The sequence below is a fragment of the Acinonyx jubatus genome, chromosome A3 (assembly GCF_027475565.1).
Source record: "Acinonyx jubatus isolate Ajub_Pintada_27869175 chromosome A3, VMU_Ajub_asm_v1.0, whole genome shotgun sequence".
Lineage (NCBI taxonomy): Eukaryota > Metazoa > Chordata > Mammalia > Carnivora > Felidae > Acinonyx > Acinonyx jubatus.
The window spans coordinates 98,329,593-98,354,575 of NC_069388.1; the positions used below are offsets into that span (position 1 = coordinate 98,329,593).

General features: G+C 50.9%; 1 protein-coding gene across 4 annotated transcripts; it reads right to left on the minus strand.

Moving 5' to 3' along the window:
- Nucleotides 1-6,980: 6,980 nt before the first annotated feature.
- SFTPB (surfactant protein B) lies at nucleotides 6,981-16,418 on the minus strand. 4 transcript variants are annotated; one of them, XM_027072056.2, is made up of 11 exons: nucleotides 16,334-16,418; nucleotides 15,881-16,008; nucleotides 15,447-15,518; nucleotides 14,931-15,056; nucleotides 14,208-14,360; nucleotides 13,871-13,960; nucleotides 11,125-11,308; nucleotides 10,807-10,967; nucleotides 9,846-9,926; nucleotides 9,246-9,330; nucleotides 6,981-7,905 (listed from the first exon to the last, which is right to left on the minus strand). In XM_027072056.2, exons 1-10 carry the CDS (start codon nucleotides 16,395-16,397, stop codon nucleotides 9,268-9,270), a joined length of 1,122 nt encoding a protein of 373 aa, XP_026927857.1. In that variant the 5' UTR covers nucleotides 16,398-16,418; the 3' UTR covers nucleotides 6,981-7,905; nucleotides 9,246-9,267. The 4 variants fall into 4 exon arrangements, with proteins under 4 accessions (XP_026927857.1, XP_026927856.1, XP_026927858.1 ...); XM_027072055.2 differs by having other exon boundaries at nucleotides 6,981-8,298; XM_027072057.2 differs by lacking the exon at nucleotides 6,981-7,905 and adding an exon at nucleotides 8,597-9,112 and having other exon boundaries at nucleotides 11,125-11,239.
- Nucleotides 16,419-24,983: the final 8,565 nt, after the last annotated feature.

Sequence of the window (24,983 nt, forward strand, 5' to 3'; positions counted from 1 at the left end):
AAGTTCAGTCATTGATTAGGAACAGTCTGGAGAAAGGTTCACCTTCATTTAGTTGTATAAACTGGACATTTATGCAGGAGTCCTCCTCCCCCTGCCCCCATTTCCCTAGTCTAATCTATTACCAAGTCCTGTCGATTTAATCTTGTGTCTCTTGAATCTCCCTACTTTCATCAACTCTTCCACTGTCTAGTCTGAGCTAGTGCCACCTTAGTCCAGGTCCAGTTAGAAGAGAGAAACCATTCAGTAACTTGATCAGGGAAAGCTTAATTTCAAGAATTATTAACTGTAACTGGGGATTGAAGTAACGAGGGATTGGCTGGTAACAAGAGAACTCTGAAGAATGTAGGAATAGCAGGTATAAGGAACAGCTGCTACCTGGGGCTGACATGGTGTCTGAGGCTGAGATCCAGATCTTGCTGAAAGTCTGACGGCTGGAACCTGTCAGAGGTCTTTCTAGTGCGTTTATGGGGAGGCGTCTCACTCCTCTTCCAAACTACCTGAGGAGGAGAGAGTGCTGGGTGAAGCTGGTGTGTACCGTAGGAGCCAGGCACCGGAGACTGTGAGCACCACAACAGCCTGCTGCTGGAGAAGGCTGCACGTGTTGCTTTCGAGTGAGCATGCTGGAACTGGGACGCAGAGCCCTGTGTTCCTCTAGGCTGTCTCCAGCACCCTCTTTAGACAAAGCATTGATGGCAGCTGGCAAGGAAAAATCTAAAGGGCTCGAATTCACCTTCACAGAGCAGGCGAAAAGGGTTGAATTTGGAGTTGAGAGGCACTAAATTGGTAATAGGTACAGTCCACCCCTCGATGACTCAGCTTCCATTTACACTCTTTTATGCATATTTGAACTCCTATGCAACAGCAACAAAACAATTCTGTATTTCTGCCTAACAAAAAACTGCTCCCCTTCTTACAAGTGAATAAGTTTTCAACCTTTCCCAAAATGAGATGTCCTGAGTCCTGTATCAACCGATGGCTATATCGGTTACTCTTCTGATCCAGTCATAGTCCCACTGAATATTCTGTTACCTAAAGACTAAATTGTGAAGTTAATTTCCAACACGTGGTTTATAAAATGAAAATGGAGAGGCGCCTGGGTGGCTCAGTTGGTTGAGCGTCCGACTTCAGCTCAGGTCACGATCTCGCGGTCTGTGGGTTCGAGCCCTGCGTCAGGCTCTGGGCTGATGGCTCGGAGCCTGGAGCCTGCTTCCGATTCTGTGTCTCCCTCTCTCTCTGCCCCTCCCCCATTCATGCTCTGTCTCTCTCTGTCTCAAAAATAAATAAACGTTAAAAAAAGAAAAAGTGGAAAGGAGAGAAAAAATGGTTTCCATCTACACATTATCATGTGCATATAACAAGCAAGTAGAAAATAAAGTTACAGTCAGTATTTCTGTAACAGGGCAAAGGCTGCAATTGATATGCATACTTCTTCCATTCCTCCTTCTGAATCTAGTCTGCCCTCAGCCCGAGCCTGAGCTGGTTGGAGCTGTGTACGTGGGAGGGTGACCCAGATCTTTAGTCCCTAAGGACCTGACTAATCATCCTGCCCCCCCACCCCCTTTGGGTTGCTGTAGTTTTCTGTTAACCTTTACTACTGGACATAGGCCATCTTGCCTGCATTTTGTAAGAGCAACCCAATTTTATCTTGGGAATCAGGATCAGTCACTCTGACAAGGCGATGACACTCTCCACCTGTCCCTCCCTGCCCCCCCTCCCCCCGCCTAGTTGGGTTAGTAGCATAAGGAGCCCCAAATGTCCTTGTGATAGTCTGCTCTTCTGAGTGGAACCATTATTGTTTTCTCTGGTGGAAGCATTTCTCTCTTGGGAATGAACATCTCTAAACAAGTAAAGCTTAAAGTTGCTGGGACAGAAGCAAAAATCCTGCAAGGTTGTTAGGTGTAAAAGAGGAATCACACCAACATCCACCCATTTTTTAGATCTATGTATTTTGGCGATGGGGGAGAGAGCACTGTATAATGAGTCAAAGCATGTACTGCATCCTGTAAGATGAGCACCGGCTGGTATTGTAGCCGAGTTTTCAGTAAGCCATTCTACCTTTCAGTGAGGCTAGCTCCTTCCAGATGATAGGTGTATGTGTTAAGGCCAGTTAAATCTATGGACATGAGCCCATTGCTGAGCAACCTTTGCTGTGAAGATAGTTCCTTCACCAGTTGCTGCATGAAATGCCAAGATGGTTGATAAGGCATTCTGAGAATCCATGGGATGGTGTTGCTGCTAGAAACATGGGCAGGGAAGGCAAATCCATATCCAGAATGTGTTTCTATTCCTCTGAGGACAGATCTCTGCCTCCATAACAGAGGGTATAATCAGCCTGCACCAGGTAGCTGGCTGATGCCCACAAGGAATAGTGCCATACTCACTGTTAATTCTTGCTGTTGGCAAATTAGATATTCAGAAATACTGCTCAGGTCAGGGGGAGGGGAAGTCTGTGTTGTTGAGCCCATGTATAAGCCTCTGTTGGCACACAAATGTGGTATATGTTGTCTCCAGAAGCAAAAAAAAACCCCAAAAAACAAAAAACCCTACCAAACATTGGCCCTTTTTCTTTGGACCTGCCCGGGCAGGTGGTAGGGTTGTGGTGACAGGTGCTGTGAAGTACAGCAACCTGTCTTTCACAAAGGAGGGGATATTTTGTTATACTGTAGACCACACTGTAGACCCCAGAAACTTCTCTGAGGTGGCAGGCCCCTGAACTGTTCTAGGGTTAAATCTCACTCTCTTGTTTGCTTATGTCTTACTAAGATACCTAAAGTACCTGGGGCATCTGTGTCTCAGTTGCTTAAGTGTCTGACTCTTGGTTTCAGCTTAGGCTATGATCTCATGGCTCGTGGGTTTGAGCCCCATGTCAGGCTCTGCAGCTGGCAGAGTGGAGCCTGCTTGGGATTCTTTCTTTCCCTCTCTCTTGGTCCCTCCCCCACTCGCACTGTCTGTCTCTCTCAAAATAAATAAACTTTAAAAAAATACTTGTTATTTCCTGTTCTTCAGATAACATCATCATAATGTCAATAGTATAGTACACTAGTGTGATATTTTGTGGAAGTCAGGGTGATCAAGATGTCTGTGAATGGTATTATTGTAGAGCAAGAGAATAGACATTGTCCTGAGGCAACACTGTGAAGGTGTACTGTTGGGCTTGCCAGGTGAAAGCAACTATTTCTGGTGAGCTTTATAAACTGGTATGGAGAGAAAGGAGCCAAAGCAGCATGCCAAGGGCCAAGGGCAGTGCTGTGTCAGTAAAGATGCTGTATCTGGGACAATAGCTTTAATTGGAGTCCCCATCTGATCCATGTGACTTCTGCACAGGCCCTGTCATTCTAGTGTAAGCTCTTGCTAGTTTCTGTTTACAGTGGTCCTCTAACAGGTCTCATCCCATTCCCTTGTCCCCTCCCCCCAATTCATTCACACTTTGACCAGACCAGTCCTTTAAAGCACACACCTAACCAAGTGTTTCTCCCCATACCCCGATCTCCCACTGAAGACATTTTGTTGGCTCTTAGGATAAAGATGGAAGTCCTTAGCCTCTCAGCCTCACTTGGGAAGTTTCTTCTGGTCCTTGATCCCAGGCTCACTGTCATTCGTTCCATTGCTGAGATGTGCCACAAAATGCAGGCCTTTATGCCATCTGCTTCTTCTGCTAGGGGTGCTCTTTCCCTTTTAACTTGCTCTTTCTTCACCTCTCTGACCTCTCATACCTCCTCAGTATCGTTTATCTCTGATTGATAGCACGTATCACACCTGAGGTATTCGTTTTTTTTCCCCCTGTGATTCTTTGATTAGTGTCTGTCTTCCCAGCTAGACTCTAAGTTCCAAAAGGGCAGATAGGAACTGTTTCTTTTGTGCCCAGCCCTAGGAAAATGCTTGGTACTTAAGAGTTAGTTGTTAATGTTCATCGAGCAAATTATATAGTGCTAAGTCTGTGTTCTCCATACCCTTCTTTCACACAAATATTTTTCTCTCTTTAAACCCACCCAAGATGGTGACAATAGACACCATTCCCTGAAAGGGTGGGGACCACTGTCAGAGCTGACTGTCATGTTCTGTGTGCAGAAGCTTCAGGTCCTTTGTGGGTGACACGTGGCTTCCACCACTGCTGTCTAAACCAGAGTCATATGTTTTTATGACTGTGATCTCCACATTTGCTTCCACTTTTGGAGCCTTCAGGCTCTGGCTGGTCTGAACCATACATGAGAAAGAAGTGGAGTTCATGTTTTCTTAGCCAGAAGTCACAAAAAAAAGATAGACACGTGGAAAACACAACCTAAATATAAAAGACATGACAGGGTAAAGTTTGGGGGGGAGGGGTACAAAAAGTTGTTTAATTTATGAAAGCACAGGGACAGGACCCATGGGCAGAAAGAGCTGCCATGACGGTAAATTTTGCAACATGAAGTAAAGAAATGAATATACCTGATATCTTTTTACTGACAAGACAATAAAAAGAGTATTTCCATGGAAAATGGGGCAAAAGCCCCAAATAGACATTTCATAAAAGGTAAAATGTAAATGGCCAATGAACATGTAAAAAAGTTCACTTAGTAACTGAAGAAATGCAAAGTAGAACAACCGGGGAGGTCATTTTTATATTTTAGATTAGCAAAGATTTGAAAGATTGCTACTACTTAGCTTTGTTGAGAGTGGAGAAGGGGTACGCGTTTGCTATTGGGATAGAAATTGGTGCAGCTGGTGCAGAGGGGTAGTTCGGTAATGCAGCCTATATTAAAAGTAAAGATGTGCATAGTTTTTGTCCCCAAAAGTTCATGTCTTGGGATTGACTTCAAGAAAATAGACTAGTAAATAAAGATGTAAGAGCCAGGATTTTTATTTTCCACCACACTGTTGACAGTAGTTGTTTAAAAAAGGGAAGAGTTTATATCCAGAAAAAAATATATCACGTGGCAGTTACCAGTGATGACAGATGACTATTTTGACCTGGAAAGATGATTTTTATTTTATTTTATTTTATTTTATTTTATTTTATTTTATTTTATTTTATTTTATTCTTATTTTACTTATTATTTTTATTACCTTTTAAAGATTAAAAAAATTTTTTTAATGGTTTTTAAATTTATTTTTGAGAGAGAAAGAATGCAAGTGAGGGAGGAGCAGAGAGAGAGGGAGACACAGAAACTGAAGCAGACTCCAGGCTCTGAGCTGTCAGCACAGAGCCCAGCGCAGGGCTTGAACTGACGAACTGTGAGATCATGACCTGAGCTGAAGGTGGACACTTAACTGACTAAGCCACCCAGGCGCTCCTTAAGATTCTATTTTTAAGTAATCTCTACACCCAGTGGGGTTCAAACTCACAATCCTGAGATCAAGAATCACACTCTCCACTGACTGAGGCAGGTGCCCCCCAAAAGATTATTTTTAAATGAAGAAAGCAGTTGTTCAGTTTACAAAGCAGCATGTGTAGGATGTTTCCATTGTTGTAAATCTGTTGTGTCTATTTTTGTGTATGTGCAGAGAAAAGTTTGGAATGGCCTATAGTAAAATGTTATAATGATTGTGTTGTGGATTTTAAATCTGTTATTAATCAGGGGGACATAAAAGTAACTGTCTTTATTTCTTTATAACTGAATTCATTTTGGCTCTTAAGCCCCCAAAATATAATATTTCTATTTGAAAGTGACTCAGTTCCTTGTTTAATAGTCAGCTCCTCTTGGGTTCCTAACCACTGGATCCTCCTTCCCTTTTCTCTGGGAATGATTTACCAGCTGCCCGGTCATGAGGAGAGGTATTGGTGATGGTGCTCTCCCTGGTCCTCTAGGTCTCCCTCTCCATGTGCCTGCTCTTCTCAAGGTCCACAAGATCTGTCAGTGCTTTGTCCCCAGTCACGGGCTCTTGTGGGCCCACCATTTTGTCCAGAGCTGATTTGGATGGCCTCTTGGGCTATGGGGGTGGAGTTGCTCTTCTGTGTGACTGCAGGGAGCACCCTCTGAGGCAGTCCTCAGGCCTATCTGCCTAGGTCCCTCTGTAAGGCTGTGTTTTGTACTCTTTCTAATCTCCTGTTGGAGGCAGCCTTCTCTAAAGGACTTGTGTTCTCCTCATGCTGCACCCTGGAAAGTCCTCTCTGCTCTTAGGCCCCCACACCTCCTGGGGCTTCTCCTTTCCCACCCTGCTCTGGGGGTGCAGGATACTGGGTGTGTCTCAGGGACCCTCTGAGTCTCAGCTGTAGCCACTTCCTGCAGTTCTCTCCTTCCACCGGCTGCTCGATTCCTGACTTCCTGTTGAATGAAGCCTCCTCTTCCATTATCAGGAGCTCGTTCCCACGCTGGCTTCAGTGGTAAATTATTTTGTTTATTTTTTAAACTGTTTATTTATTTATTTTGAGAGACAGAGAGAGAGGGGAAGGGGCAGAGAGAGAATCCCAAGCAGGCTCCGCACTGTCAGCGCAAAGCCCGATGTGGGGCCCAAACCCTCGAGCCGTGAGATCATGACCTGAGCCGAAGTCGGACACTTAATCAACTGAGCCACCTGGATGCCCCTTTGGTGGTAAATTATCAATGCCTCACCTCCTTCATGCTTTGTCTCACCGTCTTCACAGCCAAGTTTTTAAAAAATTTGAAACTCTCTTCTCTTGTAGAAGAGAGTCTTAATCTTGTAATTGAAATAATGGCTTCCAAGACAATAGACTGCTATAGTTTTACAAAAATCCTCTTAAAAGTTCAAATTCAAAGGCCAAGGATTTGTGTACAACATCCTTACCCCAAGAGCACATTGTATAGAAAGCTTTTCCCTGGAGCTTGAATGGCACAGATGTGGGGAAAATGGGTTGAAAATGTCCTGTCTATAGCTCAGTGTCAAAGTATACATCCCGCTCTAGTCCTTTTCTGGGATTGGTAGGATTGTGGGTGATTTCCACTCCTTTCTGAGTTTTCGATACTAAACATGTATTTCTTTCATAACAGGACACATGACAAAAGTTCTTTTATAAATAAAGAGGCACTTCCAGGCACCTAGATCTTTAATGGTAAAGGTTTATTCAGTTTTTTGTTTTGGTGTGTATTTTGAGGTTTTGGTACCCTAACCACCTCATCTCATCACAGTGAGTGGACTCTTTGGGAGAAGGGGCGGGGGCAGGCTGGAAGCCATTACAGGATGCACTGTGGGCATCTACTCTGTGAAGGAGGAGAATGACTAGGTACCCTCGGGGGGGGGGGGGTGCATCTTAAACAGCTGTGTCTTTTTCCTTTTAGTATGAAGCAATAGATGTTATTAGAATTGTTACAGGTATTGTAGTACAGAGGAACCGAGTTTTAGCACGCGCCCCAACTGAGCTTTGAGGGGAGAAATCCTAGCAGAAATGGAATCATGCTGGAATTTCAATCAAAAGTTGGAAGCTCACCTTACAAAAAGATAAAAAGAAAACCCCTTTTTACATCTTAAAGTGACAGCTCTTAAGCTGCAGAACATTTCAAATAATGAAAGTTTCTCCAGTCAGCTTCACACCATGCTTGAGCCCTACTGTGTCCATTCTTGACACTTCAGCGACCTGATTTTTAAAAAAAAGTTTGACTTCATCTATCCATCTTTTATGGTACTTTATGTTCCCATTTTTTTTATTCTTCTGAATTTGAACTTTGTGAAAGTATTAGCAAAATAATTGTAAAAGCCAGTATCTTGCCCACGTGGAGATCAAGTGAGGCAGGCCCCAGCTTCTACCCCGTTGTCGTCTGGGAGCCAGGGAGGGACTGTGTGGCTGATGGGTTCCCCTGGACCCAGCTCCTGGGTGTTGTAGGAACTGGACTGGCTCCAGCGCAGTGTGAAGTCTGGCCGGAAGTTCCCAGGCCAGAGGCCCCCTCTTGCAGACCTCCTTCAGAAGATGCTGCCTTGGCTGTACCTCACACCCAGAGAGGATGGAAGTCACACTGGCTTGGGCTGTGGCTAGAGACAGGACAGGTAAGACTGACACAGGACTGAGGTTACAAGCTGCAGGTTTGTGGTGCACCAGCTTAACGTCTTTCTGAGGAAAGGAGGTGGGGAAGGTGACTGTGGGAGTGAAGGGTGTTTCTCAGTGTGGGCAGGGGGCAGGGAGCCTGAGGAGGAGCCTTGTCACATGCAAGAACCCAAGAATCCTAGAGACCACCTTATTCGATCCTCCTTTGCCTCTGAGGAGAATGAGAGGCAGGGAGGGGGCAACATATCTTGGCTGGGGATCCATGGCCAGTTGATGGCAGAGTTGGGATCAGAGCTCAGGTCCTCTGTGTCAATCCGTTGCTTTTCCTGTTTCAACAGGCTGGAAGACCCAGCTCTTCCTGGTCCTGGAAGCCCTGGTTGCTGGGGAGAGGACACTGCCCTGGTCCCCTGGGCAGCTCCCCGGCCCTCAGGGTTCCCCCCAGCTGTCATTAGGATGGAGGGAAACATTAATCTAGTCCCTGTGGGATAGGTCTGAGTTGGGGCAGACACTCCCTCCCCCACAGGGGCTTGTGATTCAGGAGCAGGAAGAGTCAGAACCTGGGGCTTGAGCTCCAGGAGGGCACGGGGTTCATTGTTTTATTCCCATCTGTACATCTTGTGCCTAGAATGTGGCCTGGCCAAAGGCACCCACGTTTTTTTAAAAAAATGAGTGAACAAATGGATAAATGGCTGTCATGTTTGGGGCTGGCTCTGAGCATATTGGCAAAGTGGGCCAGGTTTGTTCTCAGTGACACTTCAAGCCCATGGTTGCTATGTCTGTCGCTCTCAGGGTCATTTCCCTGTCCTGGGGCACCTGGTCACAGAGGCTGCATCTGACTCGCCCGTCACACTCCAAGGTGCTACCTCTGACTTGGACAATGATAGGGAGAGAGAAGTGCGTCTCTGGAAGGCGGGGTCCGATGATGGTGGGGCTCCTGGCATCGGAGGAGACAACATTTTTGTGCAGTAAAGTCTGATTTCCCCTGAACCTCAGGAAAGGTTGGGCTTGGTACATCAAATACAGAGCATCAGTGGGTGCAGAGGGTGGCTGCAGCTCCGCTTGAGGGCCTGGGACAGGGCAGGGGAGGTGGGAGCTGGGCCTGGCACCAGCAGCAAGAATTCTGAGGAGAGGGTGTGAGAGAGGCCATTCTTGAAGTGGTGTCGTCAGCGACCCTCAGAAGCCTTGAGCTGTGGCCTGTGAGGAGGAGCATAGGGCAACCAGCAGCACTGGGCACCTCTTCCTGCTTGGGGAGCAGGGGGCTCCCTGTCCCGATGGGTGCAGGACCCACCCACCTCTTCCTCCCCTCAACTAGAAAGCCTGGACTCACCTGGCATGGCTTTGAGTTCTCATCAGAAGTGAGGAACGTGGATGCATTGGAGAGGACTGGATGTAGTCCCACACGCCCCCAGGACCTGCCACAGGGACAGCATGAGGGCCTGAGGCCTGTTCCCCATTCCCAGTTCCGAGGGGGACAGGAAGCTCCAGCTGGAAGGGGCAGCTTGCCACCTGCCACCTGGTGGGTGCTCTTGGTGTGAGACCTCTTGAGCCACTCCTGAGCCATGGGCCTTCTGGGTTTAGGGCCTGCAGAGGTAGGGTGCTTGCCCCAGAACACTCACTTCACACCCCCTGCCGAGCACACACTGCTCAGTGAACAACCCCCGTCCCCAAATGTGCATCAGACCACACTCCTTAAAGCTGCCCTTCCCATGTGTCTCCTTTTCTGTTGTTTTGTGGCTTTTTCTTGACCCATCCGAGACTACCTTTTCTGTGTTAAAACAGCATGGGGGGGACCTCCCAGTCCTGGGCCTACCCTCCTGGGGTTGCCCTGGGCCCAGAGGAGCAGGGCCTCTGAAGATCATGGACGAGAGAGGGTGGGGGCTCTGGGATCTGAGGAAAGTCCCAGCACCAGCTGGGAGGGTGAGCATACCTGGCAGGTGGTGTGGGCATCCCCACCCCTGGACACTAGGGTCTGCAGCTGGGGCATGTGCTGCTCCACAAATTGTTCACACTGAGGAAGGGGACAGAAACAGGCGTGGGGTAGAACCGGGCCCATTGCAAGACTCTCCCACCTAACCATCCTGGCCTCTCCCCTTATCTGGATCTCCCCAGGGCTCCCTCCTGACCCAGTGGAGATCCAGCCATTGGCCTCCACTGAGCAGCTCTGGCTGTGAACGAGCCGGCATGGGCTGAAATGGAGGGTTTCTGTTGGGAAAGCCAGAGACACTGGAGATGAGGGCTTTGAAACTCAGGCACAGGGGCTGACCTGTGCCACCAACTCCCCATCCCCCCCAATTTAAAGCTCTTCTGGTTTTGGCAACCTGATAGTGGGCGGTGGGGAGCTCTAAACATCATTGAGCAGGGCGGTACCATACAGAAACCTGCCTCCTGAGAAGGTAGTCATTAGGCTTCCCTCAGGGTTTTACTTTGTGAAGGGAATTTACTGTATGGACTCTGAGTCCTGGACTCTAGGACCTTCAAGCCCAGCCCTCTCCATAGGTGGGTTTGTCCCCAGTGAGTCACATTGAGAGGAGGGATGGGGCGAAGACAGGACGGGGGCCCTGAAGAGAAGGCCAGGCCCCCTCCTGCTCCAGTGGGCCCTGGTGTTATTCAGCTCCTCATAGATAACGGGGCCTCATTCTTTGCCCAGGAGGGAGGCCTGCAGGTCCTCTGGAGCCCGAGCCCTTCGTCCAGAGGCAACTTGTGACCGTAGCAGGTTTTGCCCTGAGTTATTGTTCCGTGTTTTTTTGGTCCCTGGCCTGTCCGTCTGAGCTCCCCAAGGGCAGTGGTCAGACCACTCTGTGTGTCTCTGACTGGGAAGACTTTCCTGGGCTCAACCGCTACTGTGGGCAGGCCCAGGGTCCCAAGTCCCCCACATGCCTGTCCCGCACCTTTTGCCTGTCTAGCCAGGAGCTGAGGCAGGCCTGGCGTATTGCCTGCAGCATGGCCGGCCCACTGCTGTTCCCTGCCTGGCTGGTTACAAACATGCAGAGGTGGCACGTGGACTCTTCAGGTAGCCATTCTCCGGGCAGGGACTCCAGAGCTGTGAGGACTAGAGAGGACACAGTGAAGACTGCTCTGCAGAGGTACTCAGTTCCTGTCCTGCTTGGTGCAGTGTGGGGGGACTGGGGAGGGGGAGGGCGGTGCAAGGCCAGGGGCAGGGGAAGAGAAGAGTGGGCAGTGGGAGGGGGCTGAGGCAGCAGGCTCACCTGGGCCAGCAGCGTCCTCATTGGAGCAGCGGAGGACGAGGCCACAGACCAGTTGGGGCAGCACGCGGCCCAGCAGTGCGTCCAGCAGGAGGACGGTGTAGCGCTCGGCCAGGCACTGGCAGATGCCCCCCACCACCAGGGGTACAATGTGACACACCTGGCCCACGGTCATGGCCAGCACACCCTGGGGTGGGGGCAGAGAGAGGGCGGGGTGGGACCTTCCCTGGCAGGATCTACTCCGTGCCCAGCGCTAGTGGTTCTACCCTGTTCTCTTCTGGGAGGGAGAACGATTATGCCGGGCATTGGAGAGTCCAAGGGGCTTGGCCAGAGTCACTAAGTGAGTGCAGGACCAAGGTGCAGACCCAGCCCTGGGTCCAATGGCCCTGGAATTGCTGATAGGATCATGGCCAGCCCAGACGGGTGAGCGTCACCAAGGCCATATGGTGGCCCGGGGCATAGGTGCAATCAGACCTGTATCTTCTCCCTGCAGACCCAGGGCTTGCTATGTTTCCCTGAAGGTGGATTAGCTCTCATTTGTGGCTTCTGGAGCCAGCATGTCCCTGGTTTCAGGAGCCCCTGGGGGAAGCAAGGAGTTTCCCCAGCCCACGCGGATCCCGAACTCAGCCTCCTAGCTGAAGGGCAAGGAGAGAGGCAGAGGTGACGAGCACTCTGGCTCATTCGCTCATCCTTTATTCATTCAATCAATACGCGTAAAGAAGCTGGATGCCACAGACTGGCCTTGGGTCTGTGCTCGCGGCCCCACTGCCCCCATTGCTGGGAAGGTGGAGTTGGGAGCAGGACACAGTGAACTGCACGTCTCTGGGGTGTCTTACCTTCCGAAGGGATACGTTTCACCAAATACTCGCACCTGCTTGTGTCAGAATCCACACTTGGCTGAACCTCCCCACTTTAGTGACAGAGGAGTGGTCCTGCTCTATCAAAGGCCAGCCTGTGGCGCACTGGACACCTGCCCCTACCTTCTCAAGTACTTCACCCCTATGTTACACTCTCCCCCCACCTCACTGCTTCTCCCACCTGCTGGCCAGTCTCATCAGCGCACAAACATGACTCACTTGTCTCTGCCTCCCTTCCCGGAGAAGCTTCTTGAAGGAATTGTGGATATTTGCCATTCTACTTCTTGCCCTCCCTTCTCCCTGGGGCCCACTCCATTTGGGCCTCTGTCCCCATCACACTGGTCGTGCCTGCCTCCACCTCACAGCAGCTCTCAGCCCCTCCTTCTTGAAATGCTTCCTTCTCTCTCTGCTTCTGTGACATGACGCCATGCTGTGCCCTCCCCTCCCCTCCCGCTCCTTCCTAGCTGTTGCTTATGCTCTGGTGCTGGCATTTCCCCTTGCTGAACCAGGCCTTCTCCTCCACCCTGTCCACACCATGTCCCTGGATGTCCCTACTCTTTCCCTCAGATTTAAATCTTGTCCACAGCCAGCAACTCTCAGATGGATGTCTCTGGACCTGAGCTTTCCCCTGAGGCTTGGGGGTATTCAGCTACCTGCTTAACATCTCCTTTTGTAGGGCACAGAGGCATCTTGGACTTCATGGCTAAGGGGCGTTTTAGTTTTCTGGCCAAGCCTGTATATTCTCAAGTTTATGCATCTCAACTGGTGGCATCACCAAAGAGCCCGTTCCTCAAGCCAGTCGTCCATCCTAGATCCTCACTCCCCAGGCCCCTTCCGTCACCCAGTCCCCGTGAGCCCGCCTTCTCTCACCGTGGTGACTGCAATCATCTCCTTAATGTTCTCCTTTCATTCTTGCCTCCCACCTGCCCAATCCGCTCTTCAAACTGTAGGAGAGCAATCTTTCTAAAGCGCGAATCAGATCACGGCATCCCCCTGCTTGAAATCCTTCCAGAGCTGCAGATTGCATTCACAACAAAAGCCAGTGTTTCCTAACTTGGCTTAGATATTTCCGCATGGCCCGGCAGTGCCTGCCCCTCTGTCCCCTTCTCCGACTGCTCTGCCGGGGCCCACCTGCCATGGCCACACTGGCTCTCTGTTCCTCAGGCTTGCCATGGCTGTTCTTGACCGTGACCCTTCGTCTGCCAGGGCCTTGTCCTCTTAATCCCCACCTCCCCAGAAACTCTCCCTGACCAACCAGCTCAGCCCCTCTCGTCATCTGTTTTGATTCTCTGCTCTGAACCTAACTGCAAAAACCCTTTCCCCTCACAGTGCCAACTTGGGAAAGTGGGGACCTTGTCCGCTGCTATGAGCCCTCAGTGCCAGGAGGCCTGCAAGCTGCCATCTGGGAAGAGCTCAGGGGGCAGGGCCTCACTACCTTGTACCCTATTCCAAGGCAGGGCAGCCCTGGGCCGAGGAGACCCTGGGTGATGGTCACTACAGGTCTGGGAGACTCCCAAGTTTGGCGCGGGTAAGGATGGGGAATGCACCTGCAGAAATTCTCCTTTTGCCAAATTAAAGCACCTTTTCTATGGAGACAACTGGGATTCTTTGCTATCAGATGATGAGCTGCTGGAGGACAAGACCTGGGTCTTTTTCATTTTTGTTCAAAGTAGGGACAATGCCTGGCATAGATGGGGGGCTTTACAATTGTTGAATGAACCCTAGCCCCCAGAGCCTGAGCCTGAGCTCTGGGGTCCCTTGTGAGGGGGCAATGCACCGATGTCTCCCCCCTGCCTACTTCTCTTGATGGGTGTGAGGAAGGGTGGGGGAGGGTGGAGCTGTGGAAGGGCCTGCAGAGCAGAGCAGCTCCGGAGTATTCCTGGATGCCTCACCTTGGGAATCACTGCTTGGATTCGCTTGATCAGCATCCTGCAGAGCCAGCAGAAGGGGAGGGGGATGGGGAACCGCTGCTCCATGAGGTCCTTGGGGAGAGAATCGCCTCCAGGTGAGGCCTGCTGGGCTGGACACCGGGAGAAGGCATCCTCTGGGCTCCGCCTCCCCCGCCTCCTCCTTTCCCCTTCCTGCTTTAGGCCCTGCTTAGAGCTTCTTTTCCCTTTCTGGCTCTGCCCTTCCCAGAGCAAACACTTATGGGCCTTGGCTGTGGCCCCAGCTCTCTGGATTCCCATCTGTCTGGTATGAGGGGCCAGCAGTGCAGGGGGCCTCCCTCACCTGTGTATGAGGCCCAGGCCTCGCCTGGAGGGCTCTGGGCAGCACGGGGAGGGTCAGCTTGTCCAGCAGGGGGTCTGACAGCTCTGGCTCTTGCCCTGGCTCCGGACGCTCAGGTCTGCACAGGCCCAGGTACTTGCAGATGACCTTTGGGTTCTAGGGCACAATGCAGGGTGAGGGAGGGAGCCCACTTCCGCCCAGCCTGGCTCAAGGACTTGTACTAAGACCACTGGCTTTGAGCCTGGAGTGGAGGCCAGCAGGCTGGTTGGGAGCTGTGGCTTAGGGTTCTGTGGCGAGGGGGGGGAGCCCAAAGGCAGAGGTGGGACCGTGTGAGGTGTTTGGTCAGGTGTCCGGGAACGTGTGTGAATGAGCACGAGGGTGTATGTTTGTGAGAATGGATGAGTGCAAGCATGGGTGTGAGAGTGTGTTTGTATGTATGAGTGATGGTGTGGGTTCTACATGAGACTGAGTGTGTAGTATGAGTGTGTGTGAAGGGTGTGAGGGTGTGTGGTGGGTCTTTATAAGCCCACCGTGCAGGCCCACTCTGTATGGTATAGTGGAGCAGGTAGGGCTGTGATCTGGGGCACCTGGCTGAGGACCACTGCATTTCCTGGAAAGGCCATGGGTAGGATGTGGGGGGGGGCTGGGGTGTTGTATGTGTGGGTAACTCGGCATGGGTGGGCATGGGGGCTGTGCAGGTTGGAGGTGAGGTTGCTGGGCTCTCACAATCTGGTTCTGGAAATAGTCGATGACCACTGGGAAGTAGGTGTCGAGCATGTGATGGCACTGGGGCACGAGCAGCTTCAAGGGGAGAACGTCACACTCACGCTCCAAGAATTTCCGTATCGAGTCCTGGGAGGCAGTGGGAGGCCGACAAGGTTGGAGAAGGGACAGTCAGGCTGGCCTCTCTGAGATCTGTCCCCACCCGAGTCCCTGGATGCAGGACCACCACCAGGCGGACTGGCCACCCTCTCCCAGGGCTCTAGAGTTCAGAGAGTGCCAAGGAATTAAGTAGTTGGATATAGGGAGGGCCCTTCCCCCTTAGGAAAGACGATTTCTGGCTGTGCTGCTGAGCTCACTCCCGGGGCCCTCTCCTGGCCAGGAGGATCCTGGAGTCCCCAGGCAGACCTGGGCCTCACTTTTGGCCTGGAAATGGCTCCTATGGGGGGCTAACCTCTGTGCCCTGCTCTGTCCCCCCAGCTGTTGGCCCATAAGCTTCATCCAGGATTTGGGCCTCATCACCTGTAAAATGGCCTCCTTGGTCATCTGGGTGAGGATGTGGACGATGTCCTCGCATTCCTGGCACAGGTCATCCTGGGGAGGGGGCCCCAGGTGGGGCACTTGAGTGGGGGGCATGCCCCCAGCTCAGGTGTGTTAGGCTAACAGAGCAGGTAGAGGCTGACAGGACACTCTAAGGCACAGGCAACTGCCTCCCATCTTATTCCATCCCATCCCATCCCATCCCATCCCATCCCATCCCATCCCATCCCATCCCATTCATCCCATCCTATCCATCCCATCTTATTCCATCCCATCCCATCCCATCCTATCCATCACATCCCATCCATCCTATCCCTCCCCTAGTGGGGCTTGAATCCCCTCAGGTCCATCCAGAGGTTACCCAACACCCTTTATACCAGACTTCCAGTCTCGGTGCATCCATGGGTGGTACTCACAGCTCTTATGTAACCCCAGACTTCCTGTAGGCAGTGCCCCAGCGCTCTACACTGCAAGGCTTGCTCCAGGCTTTGGCACCAGAACTCAGGGCCCCGGGCACAAGTCACAGATGAGGCGGTCCGGTCAGCTGCAGTTTGGGGCCAGAGCAACCTTGGAATTTAGGCCACATCTGGCACTCTGACTTCACCCAATCTCCAAATCCAATTTACTGGGAGCATTTGGCCATTAAACACGATGAAGTCAGATAGCTCTGCTTTCCTGCTCTAGCGCCCACCAGCTGTGGAACCTTGGACAAGTCCTGGAGCCTCTCCGAGCTCATCTTGAAATGGGGCTATTGTACAAAGTAGGGATATGCCTGCTTCAGAGCCAGAGCTCAGTAAGCGTGGAGATGCCCAGGATGTCTCACCTGGCCCCAGGTGAGAGGGAGGCAAGGAGAGGCTGGGGAGACTCACCAGTGCCTGGGCCACAGAGTGTGGAGAGCAGCAGCAGCCACGGCAGCAGGTGTGACTTGGCCATGTCACCTCCACAGCCTGGATACCATGCTTGGGCGGGGGCCCTTATAGTAGGTGGGGGGGGGGGGTGGTGGGGGAGGGGTGTGGGGGCAGGGCTCTGTGGGAGCAGCAGGGACCTCAGTGTTTGCCTTTGCCCTGGAGAGCCCTCCAGGTGCTTTGATCCCTGCCTCTTCTGAGCAGTGACACTCCTGCCAGCCACCGTCTCTCCACTACCGACTCCTGCTTGATGCCCAGTTCCTGCTCTTCTGTCCTCCTGCCCTGAGTCCCATGAGCCTGGACTACTGGCGGCTTCTGAGTGTCCACATCTGGTCCCATCTCTCTGGGCTATGGAGGAGACTGAGGCAGGGCCAGGGCAACCAGAATGAGCCCCCTCCCATTTCTTCCCCCGTCCCTCGAGCCGCCTCCACTCTTGAGCAAGCTTTGAAGGGCTTCCTGCCTGGCTCTTGACCCTGGGCAAGCACTGAAGGAGCAAACCCAGGACCATCCTAGGCCACCTACCTCCACCCTCTCCTTACTCTTTTCCCAGAAAATTCCTCTGGTTCTAGGGACTCATGATTGTCATTACTCAAGAGAGCATTTACATGAAACGAACAAACAAAACCCCCCAAGGTCCCAAGAGTCTGAGACAAGGCTGTGGGGATGAGATTTCCAGAGTGTCTCTGAGCAGCCCTGTCCAGTGATGCTGCCTATGTCCCCTAGGGACCCCTCCAGAGTGGGGGCTGGGCACAGCAGGTGGTTCAGGAGAAAGAAAGTGTCCTCTGCAGCGGCACAGGCTCCAGGGTCAGGTCCCATGGGGGGTGGGGGGGGGGCGCACCCTGGGGACAAGCTCACCACTTGCCAGGGGGCAGACACTACTGCGAGTGCAGGGGTAGAAAGCATTAGCTCCTTGTCACCATCTTGGCGATCAGTTTATCTGATGACTGAGGCACCCTCTGCAGTGGAGGCTCCTGGCATCTGTGTTCCAAGAAGCGCCCTGATACTCATGGTGCCAGTGGGGCGGGAGTTAGTGCCCCTGTGCACAGGATGGTCATGTGACACACTGGGGGTCCCCCAGCCATTTGTGTGGTTTCTGTGGGCCTCAAGCCCCTGCCAGTATGAGAAACACAGTTGCCATCAGGGAGCGTGTGTCAATGGGTGATGAAAGATTGGGAACAGGGTGACGTGGGTACACTCCAGGGAGGTGGGACTGGAATGTGCTAGTAGTTCACTAGGTGTGGAACAAAGGAGCCAAGCCGGATGCAATCAGGACTGAGTGAGCAGCAAAGCGGGCTTTGCGGATGGCTGCCTCCAGGGGACACTGCTCAGGGGAGTCTCACAGCTCTAACAAGGAGCCCTCAAGGCCAGTGGCATCCATGGTGGTTTCTCACTTAAGTCCCTGGGCAGAGCAGGTTGTCTTGGGTGGGGAGGCTCTGCTTCCCAAGGTCATTCGGGAGCCCAGGCTCCTCCCTCTGTCTGTCTTCCTGTCTGCAGGGCTGGAAGTCCTCCCCGGGATCCTCTACCTCTGGCCGGCAGGGCAGGGAGAGGAAGACTGGAAGATATGAGGACAGTGTGGGGGCTGGGCCTGGGAGGGGTGCCCATCATTTCTGCTGTCAGCTCATTGTCCAGAACTCAGTCAGAGGTTCCTTTTAACCACACGGCAGGCTGGCAGGTACACTGCTCCTGTTTGCCCAAGGGAAAGGGGAATGGCGTTGGACACACAGCATGGTCTCACATCCACCCAAGTGAATACAAAACTGTGTGTTTTGTAGATAGCAGGTCTGTGGCTTCCATCGAATCCTCCAAGAGGGGTTGGATTCTCCCCACTGCTGAGAATTGTCATCCAAGAGCATAAATTAGAGAAAACCCAGAAAGCCAACCTTTGCAGAGACCCTGGCCCAGGTGGCGAGGTGGCGGGGGGAAGCAGGCAGCAGTGCAGGTGCCCTGCCTCATGGTCCCCAGGATGGTACCCGGGTCCCTTTGCTCTGACACCACTGTCACCACCATATCTGATTAAAGTTTGGCTTTTCATGGGGTGTGGATGCAGCCTGCACAGATCTGTCCACTGCCTCCTGGCCCAAATTCTGGAAACAAAAGAAAACAAAACAAAACAAAACAACCAAAAAACTCCAAACACTGTTAGCCATCCAGGATCTGGGACCCTCATGAACTTGAGTTTGTTGGTAAGAGATGGCTCCCCTCTTGGTGTGTAGACAATTGACATTTCTGAAGGCCAGTTCCTGGTGATCACTCTGTTTTCGCTCCTGCCTCCTGCCTCTCACTGTGTCTACACTGGTCTGGGTCCCCATTGCGCCCACCAGTCTGTTCTTGCCTGCCCCCAGCAAGAAAGTGGCTTCGGCACCCTCCTGGAAGCAGAAGGCCCGTGGATCATCTCACTCCATCCCTGGCCAGAGCCAGCTAGACACCTGCCCCAAAGAGAATCAATCCACAGGCTCCGTGGAATCCACTGGAGTTTGAATTGGGAGATCAGAGCGGTGTCAGCTGCTGGTGGGACAGCAAAGGTGTAAAGAGTCAAATTAATGGTGCATTGCAGAGAGGGGACTCAACTACTGAAGGCGCAGTGGCCTGCAGCAAATGAAGCCTCCCTTCACACCCTCTAGGGTGGCTGTTCTTAAAAAGCCAGAAAGGACAAGTGTTGGTGAGGATGTGCAGAACTGGAACGCCAGTGTGTTACTGGCGGGAATGTGAAGAGGTACAGTTGCTGGAAAAGCAGACTGTGCAAAACAGTTCTTCGCAAAGTTGTCCCTGCACTTAACTGCCACCGAATGATGTACCTAAAAATGGTAAAAATGGTAAATTTCATCTATGTATATTTTACAACAATTCTGAAAAATTGATGATAGGAGGAAGAGAGAGAGAGACAGAGAGGGAGAAAGCCAGCTGGGGTGGAGCAACGTTTGTTTTTCTTTTTTCTTTCCTTTTCTTTTGTAAAATGATTTCATTTTCTTTTTTTTAAGTTTACTTACTTATTTGAAAGAGAGAGAGAGTATGCGTGCACATGAGCAGGGGATGGTCAGAGAGAGAGGGAGAGCGAGAATCCCAAGCAGGCCCTGAGGCAGGGCTTGATCCCATGAACTGTGAGATCGTGACCTGAGCCAAAATGAAGAGTTGGATGCTCAACTGACTGAGCCACCCAGGCTCCCCAGTAAATGAATTCATTTTTAGTGCAGTGTAGTTGCCAGGCTTGATTCTCTGTGGAAAACGTGAGGAGTCTGGGCTAGAGAGAACTGGGGGCTGACACGGACAGCAGGTATGTGCTGTTACAGGTTCTATGACCAAATCTCTGGGGTGTCCGTGTGGAGATGCAGGCGAGAGCCCACTTCCTTGTCACTCCTCTGTGGCTCTGGGCTGCGTCCATGTGACATCGCTGCTCAGCACAGGCTCTGGGCTGCTCACCAGGGGCTTAAGACTGTTGTCCCTCACCATCCCCATCCCCATCTGGACTTGATTTATTCCCATGCAGTTTATGGTTTAGGGGTAAAACCCAGGGAATGCCTGGAAATACCACCTTGGGAGGCCTCATAGCATTGCTTCTTTCTTCTAAGTTCTTTCCAATGAAGGAATTTCCCTGGGGAGGGAGGGAGGGCAGGGAAGCTTGGAGTGTATAACAGAATTCTCACTGATTGATTCATTTGACCAAATACTGGTTAATGGTCTGGGAGTTGGAAGCACAGTGGTCACTGTCCTTGTGGACTTCAAGTGCCTTGGGGGCCACAGAGCAGTGATTAGAGTAGGGGCAGCTGCTAGGCCCGGGAAGAGAGGGGAGGCTCTCTTGGCAGGGTGGGGGGGGGGGGCGGTGGTGGTGGCGGGACCACTGGGCAGAGACTTCAGGAAGCCTAGGAGTTGGGCTGGTCAGATGGGTGTTGGGATCGGAGAAGTGGTCCGGGCAGAAGGAGCATCTCCTGCAAAGGCCTGGGAGGGAGCACGCTGGGCTGGTATGGGGCTTCTTTTGTTCTCATTCGATGGAGGAGGCAACTGAGGCTCCTTGCAAATAGTGACTGCAGAATATGGGGCTCAGTGTGTGGTGATGGCTGGCCTTTTAGCCTCTGCCCCATGTGGGGATACATTTCTTCTGTTTTAATTCATTCAGTCTGGTAATTTGCAAGGGAGCTCTCAGAAAGCACACAGTTGCCCACCATACTCAGCCCGTCCATCTCCGTCTCCTACACCAACAGCCTTTGCCTACGCTTGCAAATCCGAATTAACATCTGCCACGTACAGGACCTCATGGTTACTGGTCAGCGTTGCTGTGCGTGTGACCAAAGGGTCTGATACAGGTAGAGGCTGTGGTGTCTAAAGGGGGTGTCTCTCTATAGAATGGGCACCCCCCAAATGTGGGGCAACCAGTGAGTGCAAGCTGGTGGCAAGGGAGGTGAAAGAATTCACCAGAGGCAGAACAAAGGAGACAGAAGTTTATCGAATGTACTGCATGTGAGTGGCGTGCAGGACAGCAGAGGAGAGGCTGCCTGCAAGGAGGTAGTGGAAGGAGGCTGTTTTTAAAGAGGGAAGGTGAGGAGGGATGGCAATATTTGGAATTTTCTGTTATTTGGTAACTGTGCCTGGTTGTAAGTAGCCCATTGTTCAGTGGGGCCTATGGATATTTTGAGGTGGGTTGCCCCGTGGGCCGCCCCGTGGGCCTCTCTGTATTCAGCCAGGTGGTCACTGTGGGCCCTTTATACATTCATTCCATCTTTCAAGCCTGTTTGCCTAAAAACGGTCTCTATAGAGGCTTTTGGGAAGAACACAGTTTCTGGGTATTAGGAGAGCTGAGTCTCTGCCCTAGTGTCTGCTCCATGATTAGGTTAAGCCCATCCCCTTTACCAGTAATTACTTTGGGGTAAACATGTGTTCATGTTCTGGTCCAGCAGAAGTCCTCCGGGGGCTGCAAACGTGGGTGTATTTCTGAGCAATGTGTCCTTCCTTGTTAAAAGACAGTTGGGAACAAAATGCTTCTTTCTCCCTGTGGACATGCCCATGCAAAGATGTGATGTTGGAGTGATAGCCACCATACTGTCCCAAGGAAGGAGAGACAGGAGAAGCCCAGAGAAACAGTTCGGAGTCCTGACCTGTCAGAATTAAGTAATTCTGAATGCTTTGTGACTGCTCATACAGTTTCTAGTGAGATATTTCTTGTGTGCAGCCCAAATAATCTAAACCAAAGACAGAATGAAGGGAAGAAGGAAGAAGGGAGAAAGCAAGAGAAGAAGGAAGTCAGCCAAATCTTTCCATCTTTTCTATGCAGATTAAATTCCATATCCTCCAAGGGGGTCTCTGAGTTCCCCCCACTGGAGTCCATCTCCCCTCCTCTTGTCCCCATTGAGCATCTGTCATTTGTGACAGCTCTTCGCTGTCAGGTTGCTTTCCTGGAAAGAGTGGGTCAGGCACTGTAACAGAGCAGTGGACGAGGCAAGATTCAGGTAGCAGGGTACATACTGACAAAAGCCAATATCCAAGTGAGGCCATAGGGGAAGCCAGAGTCGTGTCAGTGATTCTGGGATGGAGCTGGTAGGTGAGGGTGGTGAGGGGGGGAGAGGTGGACTCAGAAGGGGTCTAAGAAGCCCACTTCGAAGGCCTCTGGATCCAAGGTCTCACCAATCCTAGAAGCCAGAGATGCAAGTTGCCAGTGACTTTGGAGCTTCTCAAAGGATGGGGCCCATGTAGGGGTGATGCTGGGATGGGAGATTATGAGAAGTTTGTGAAGTTATGAATAGAAGATGGACATGAGGCAGAAAAGGAGATAAAAGAATTAAAATCTGAGAAAAGAGGCCTGGGTGAAGCTGGGCCCCTCTTGTGGCCTGGGAACTTGAGAAATTGGTCAGGGGCAGTTCCGATGAGGTTTGCTAACTCTATGAGAAACCCTTGATCTCTCTTCTGTGTCACACTCTGAGTTATCACTCAGGTGGTGGGGACCATGTGGTCTGGAGTGTGAGCTCAGTTTTGATCAGGAACACCAGAGAGGTTCAAGAATCAGCCCTCCCCAACTGCAATGCCTAGTTGATCAGAGTGGTGCATCCAGGAGCTTCTATCCAAAACACAAAGCAGGTATGCTGCTCATTTCTAACCAACAGTCAGGCTTCCAGGGTCAGGAGGCTGCCCAAGCATTGGAAAGGGCTTTTAGAGTTAGTTGATACATAAAGTATGTCTGGAACATGTAGTTTAGAGGTATCCAGAGAATGCACCCAAAATATTAGAGGAACCTATACCATGTGGAGCTCCTTCCAGTCATCCATCCATCCATCCATGCATCCAACCCATGTATCATTCAGATTTCCTTCAGTCACTTCTTCCTTCCAGATCAACTCCATCCATCCATCCATCCATGCATCCATCCATCCATCCATCCAAAAAGACACAAGGAAGTGATGGACATGTCTACCTTCTTGACTGTCTCAACGGATTGATAGGTGCAGAGATGTAACAAAACTGACAAAGTTGTATACAACAAATGTATGCAGGTGAGTGTACTTTATATCTCAAAGTTGGAAAAAGAAAGGTAATTAGTATGTACCAGAAGGTCAAAATTGATAATAACTCAAAATATCTATCAACAGGACAGTAGATAAATTATGGAATATTTACACAGTGGAATAGTGCCTGGCAATAGAAATGAACAAACTCCTCATGCACACAATAGCATGCATGAATCTCTTACACATTAATGCTGATCAGACGTCAGACACAAGAGAATGCATTATGTCTCATTCTATTTACGTACATTACAATACTAGAGAAAACAGGACTATAGTGTTTAAGAGCATGTGCTCAGATGATTACTACAGAGTCAAGCAAGGTCATGAGTACTATTAAGGTCAGGGTAGCATTGCCATAAGGGAAGAGATGGAAGGGACTTCTGGGGTGCTGGCAGGGTTCTTGGCCAGAGTGGTGGTTACAGAGATGTTTCCTTCAAAGGAAACAATTCAGCTGCCCATTTTGTTTTGTGCACATTCCTGAATATGTTTTCCGTTCCATAATTAAGAACGGAACAATGTATGTGTACTATGCTTGTATGGAAAGATAAAAGAAAGTTTTAACAGTAGTTTCCCCTGAGGAAGAGGCTATGGAATAGTGGGGTATGGTGATGGGGAATGATTATATTTGATTTCCTTGTGCTTTTTGTAACTAAAAAATTTAAAGATTTTCCTCATGCTATCCATAAATAGAAGTGAAAAATTTTAAATCAGCAACTCGTTGATGATAGAACAGAGAAGGGAGAAAGAGCTCTCCAGTGGCAGGTGGCAGCATGGGGATCCAAGCAGAGTAGAAGAAAGAACCAGAAGGATGGCTGTGGGCATTTGTGAGTATGTGTGTGTTCAGTGGTACGCAGAAAGATGGTACTTGCAGAGATGCAAAGCAGAGAGGGACTTGATCCGCTATTGCTGGCATTGAAGACAGAGGGGGTCATGAGCCACGGAATGCCAGCAGCCTCTAGGAGCTGAGAACGACCCTCAGCTGACAGACGGTAAGCAAATGGGAACTTCAGTCCTACAAGCCCAGGAAACTGAATTCTGCCAACAACCTGAATGACCTTGGAAGTAGATTCTTCCCAGATAAGAGCCTGAGCAGCCAACACCTTGATTTGGCCTTGGGAGACCCAGAGCAGAGGAACAGGTTGAGTCCACCCAGATTTCAGAAGAAGGAACGGTCAGGCCCTAAACGGGTGTTATGTTAAGCTAGTATGTTTATGGTAATTGCTACAGCGACAAGAGAAAATTGATATAGCCATGGGCTGACGAGGGCAATTTAAGTGATTTCTCATCATGTTGCATGAGGGGGCCCTTGGAGACAACAGGGGCTTCTGGAAACAAGATGGAGAGAAACTCATAAAGGACACTGAGAGGCTGCATTTAAAAAAATTTTTTTTAATGTCTTTATTTATTTTTGAGAGAGAGAGAGAGACAGAGTGTGAGCAGGGGAGGAGCAGAGAGAGGGAGACACAGAATCTGAAGCAGGCTCCAGGCTCTGAGCAGGCAACCCAGAGCCCAACATGGGGCTTGAACTCACAAACTGTGAGATTATGACCTGAGTCGAAGTTGGACGCCTAACCAACTAAGCCACCCAGGCGCCCTGCCCAAAGAGGCTGCATTATTGACCCAACTCCACTTGGACATGGGGAGTGATGGGAAAGACTGGCATTCAGCCTCCCAGCATAATCTGAGTCACCTTGACCATGATCTACTCTTCAAAGGTACGACTGCATCCTGCTGACCACAGCCCTGGCAGTTTCAATCATCGGGTTAACAGAAGGAACAAACGCATGTGCATGTGTGTATGTGTGCACATGCATGAATGCTCACCACACTCCCAGGGTACCCTGAATATATAGAGGACACAGTGCAGTGACGGAGATGCTCATCTCTGGTAGAGTATGTTAGTCTACTGCCACTTCTGTCTTTTACAGGAGGATTACAGGGATAATGAAAGCTGTCTCAGGCAGGGCTCAGTGCAGAAAACAGGACAACACCAGGGCTCTCAAGAGGAAGGGACTTGAAAGAAGGAATTACGTCCTTACAAACTCTAAGTAGGACTAAGGAGCTGGTTCCGGATTGGGCCTCAAGGAATAGGCCTAGAGCAATAGGTGTCTCTGAGGTTGCCC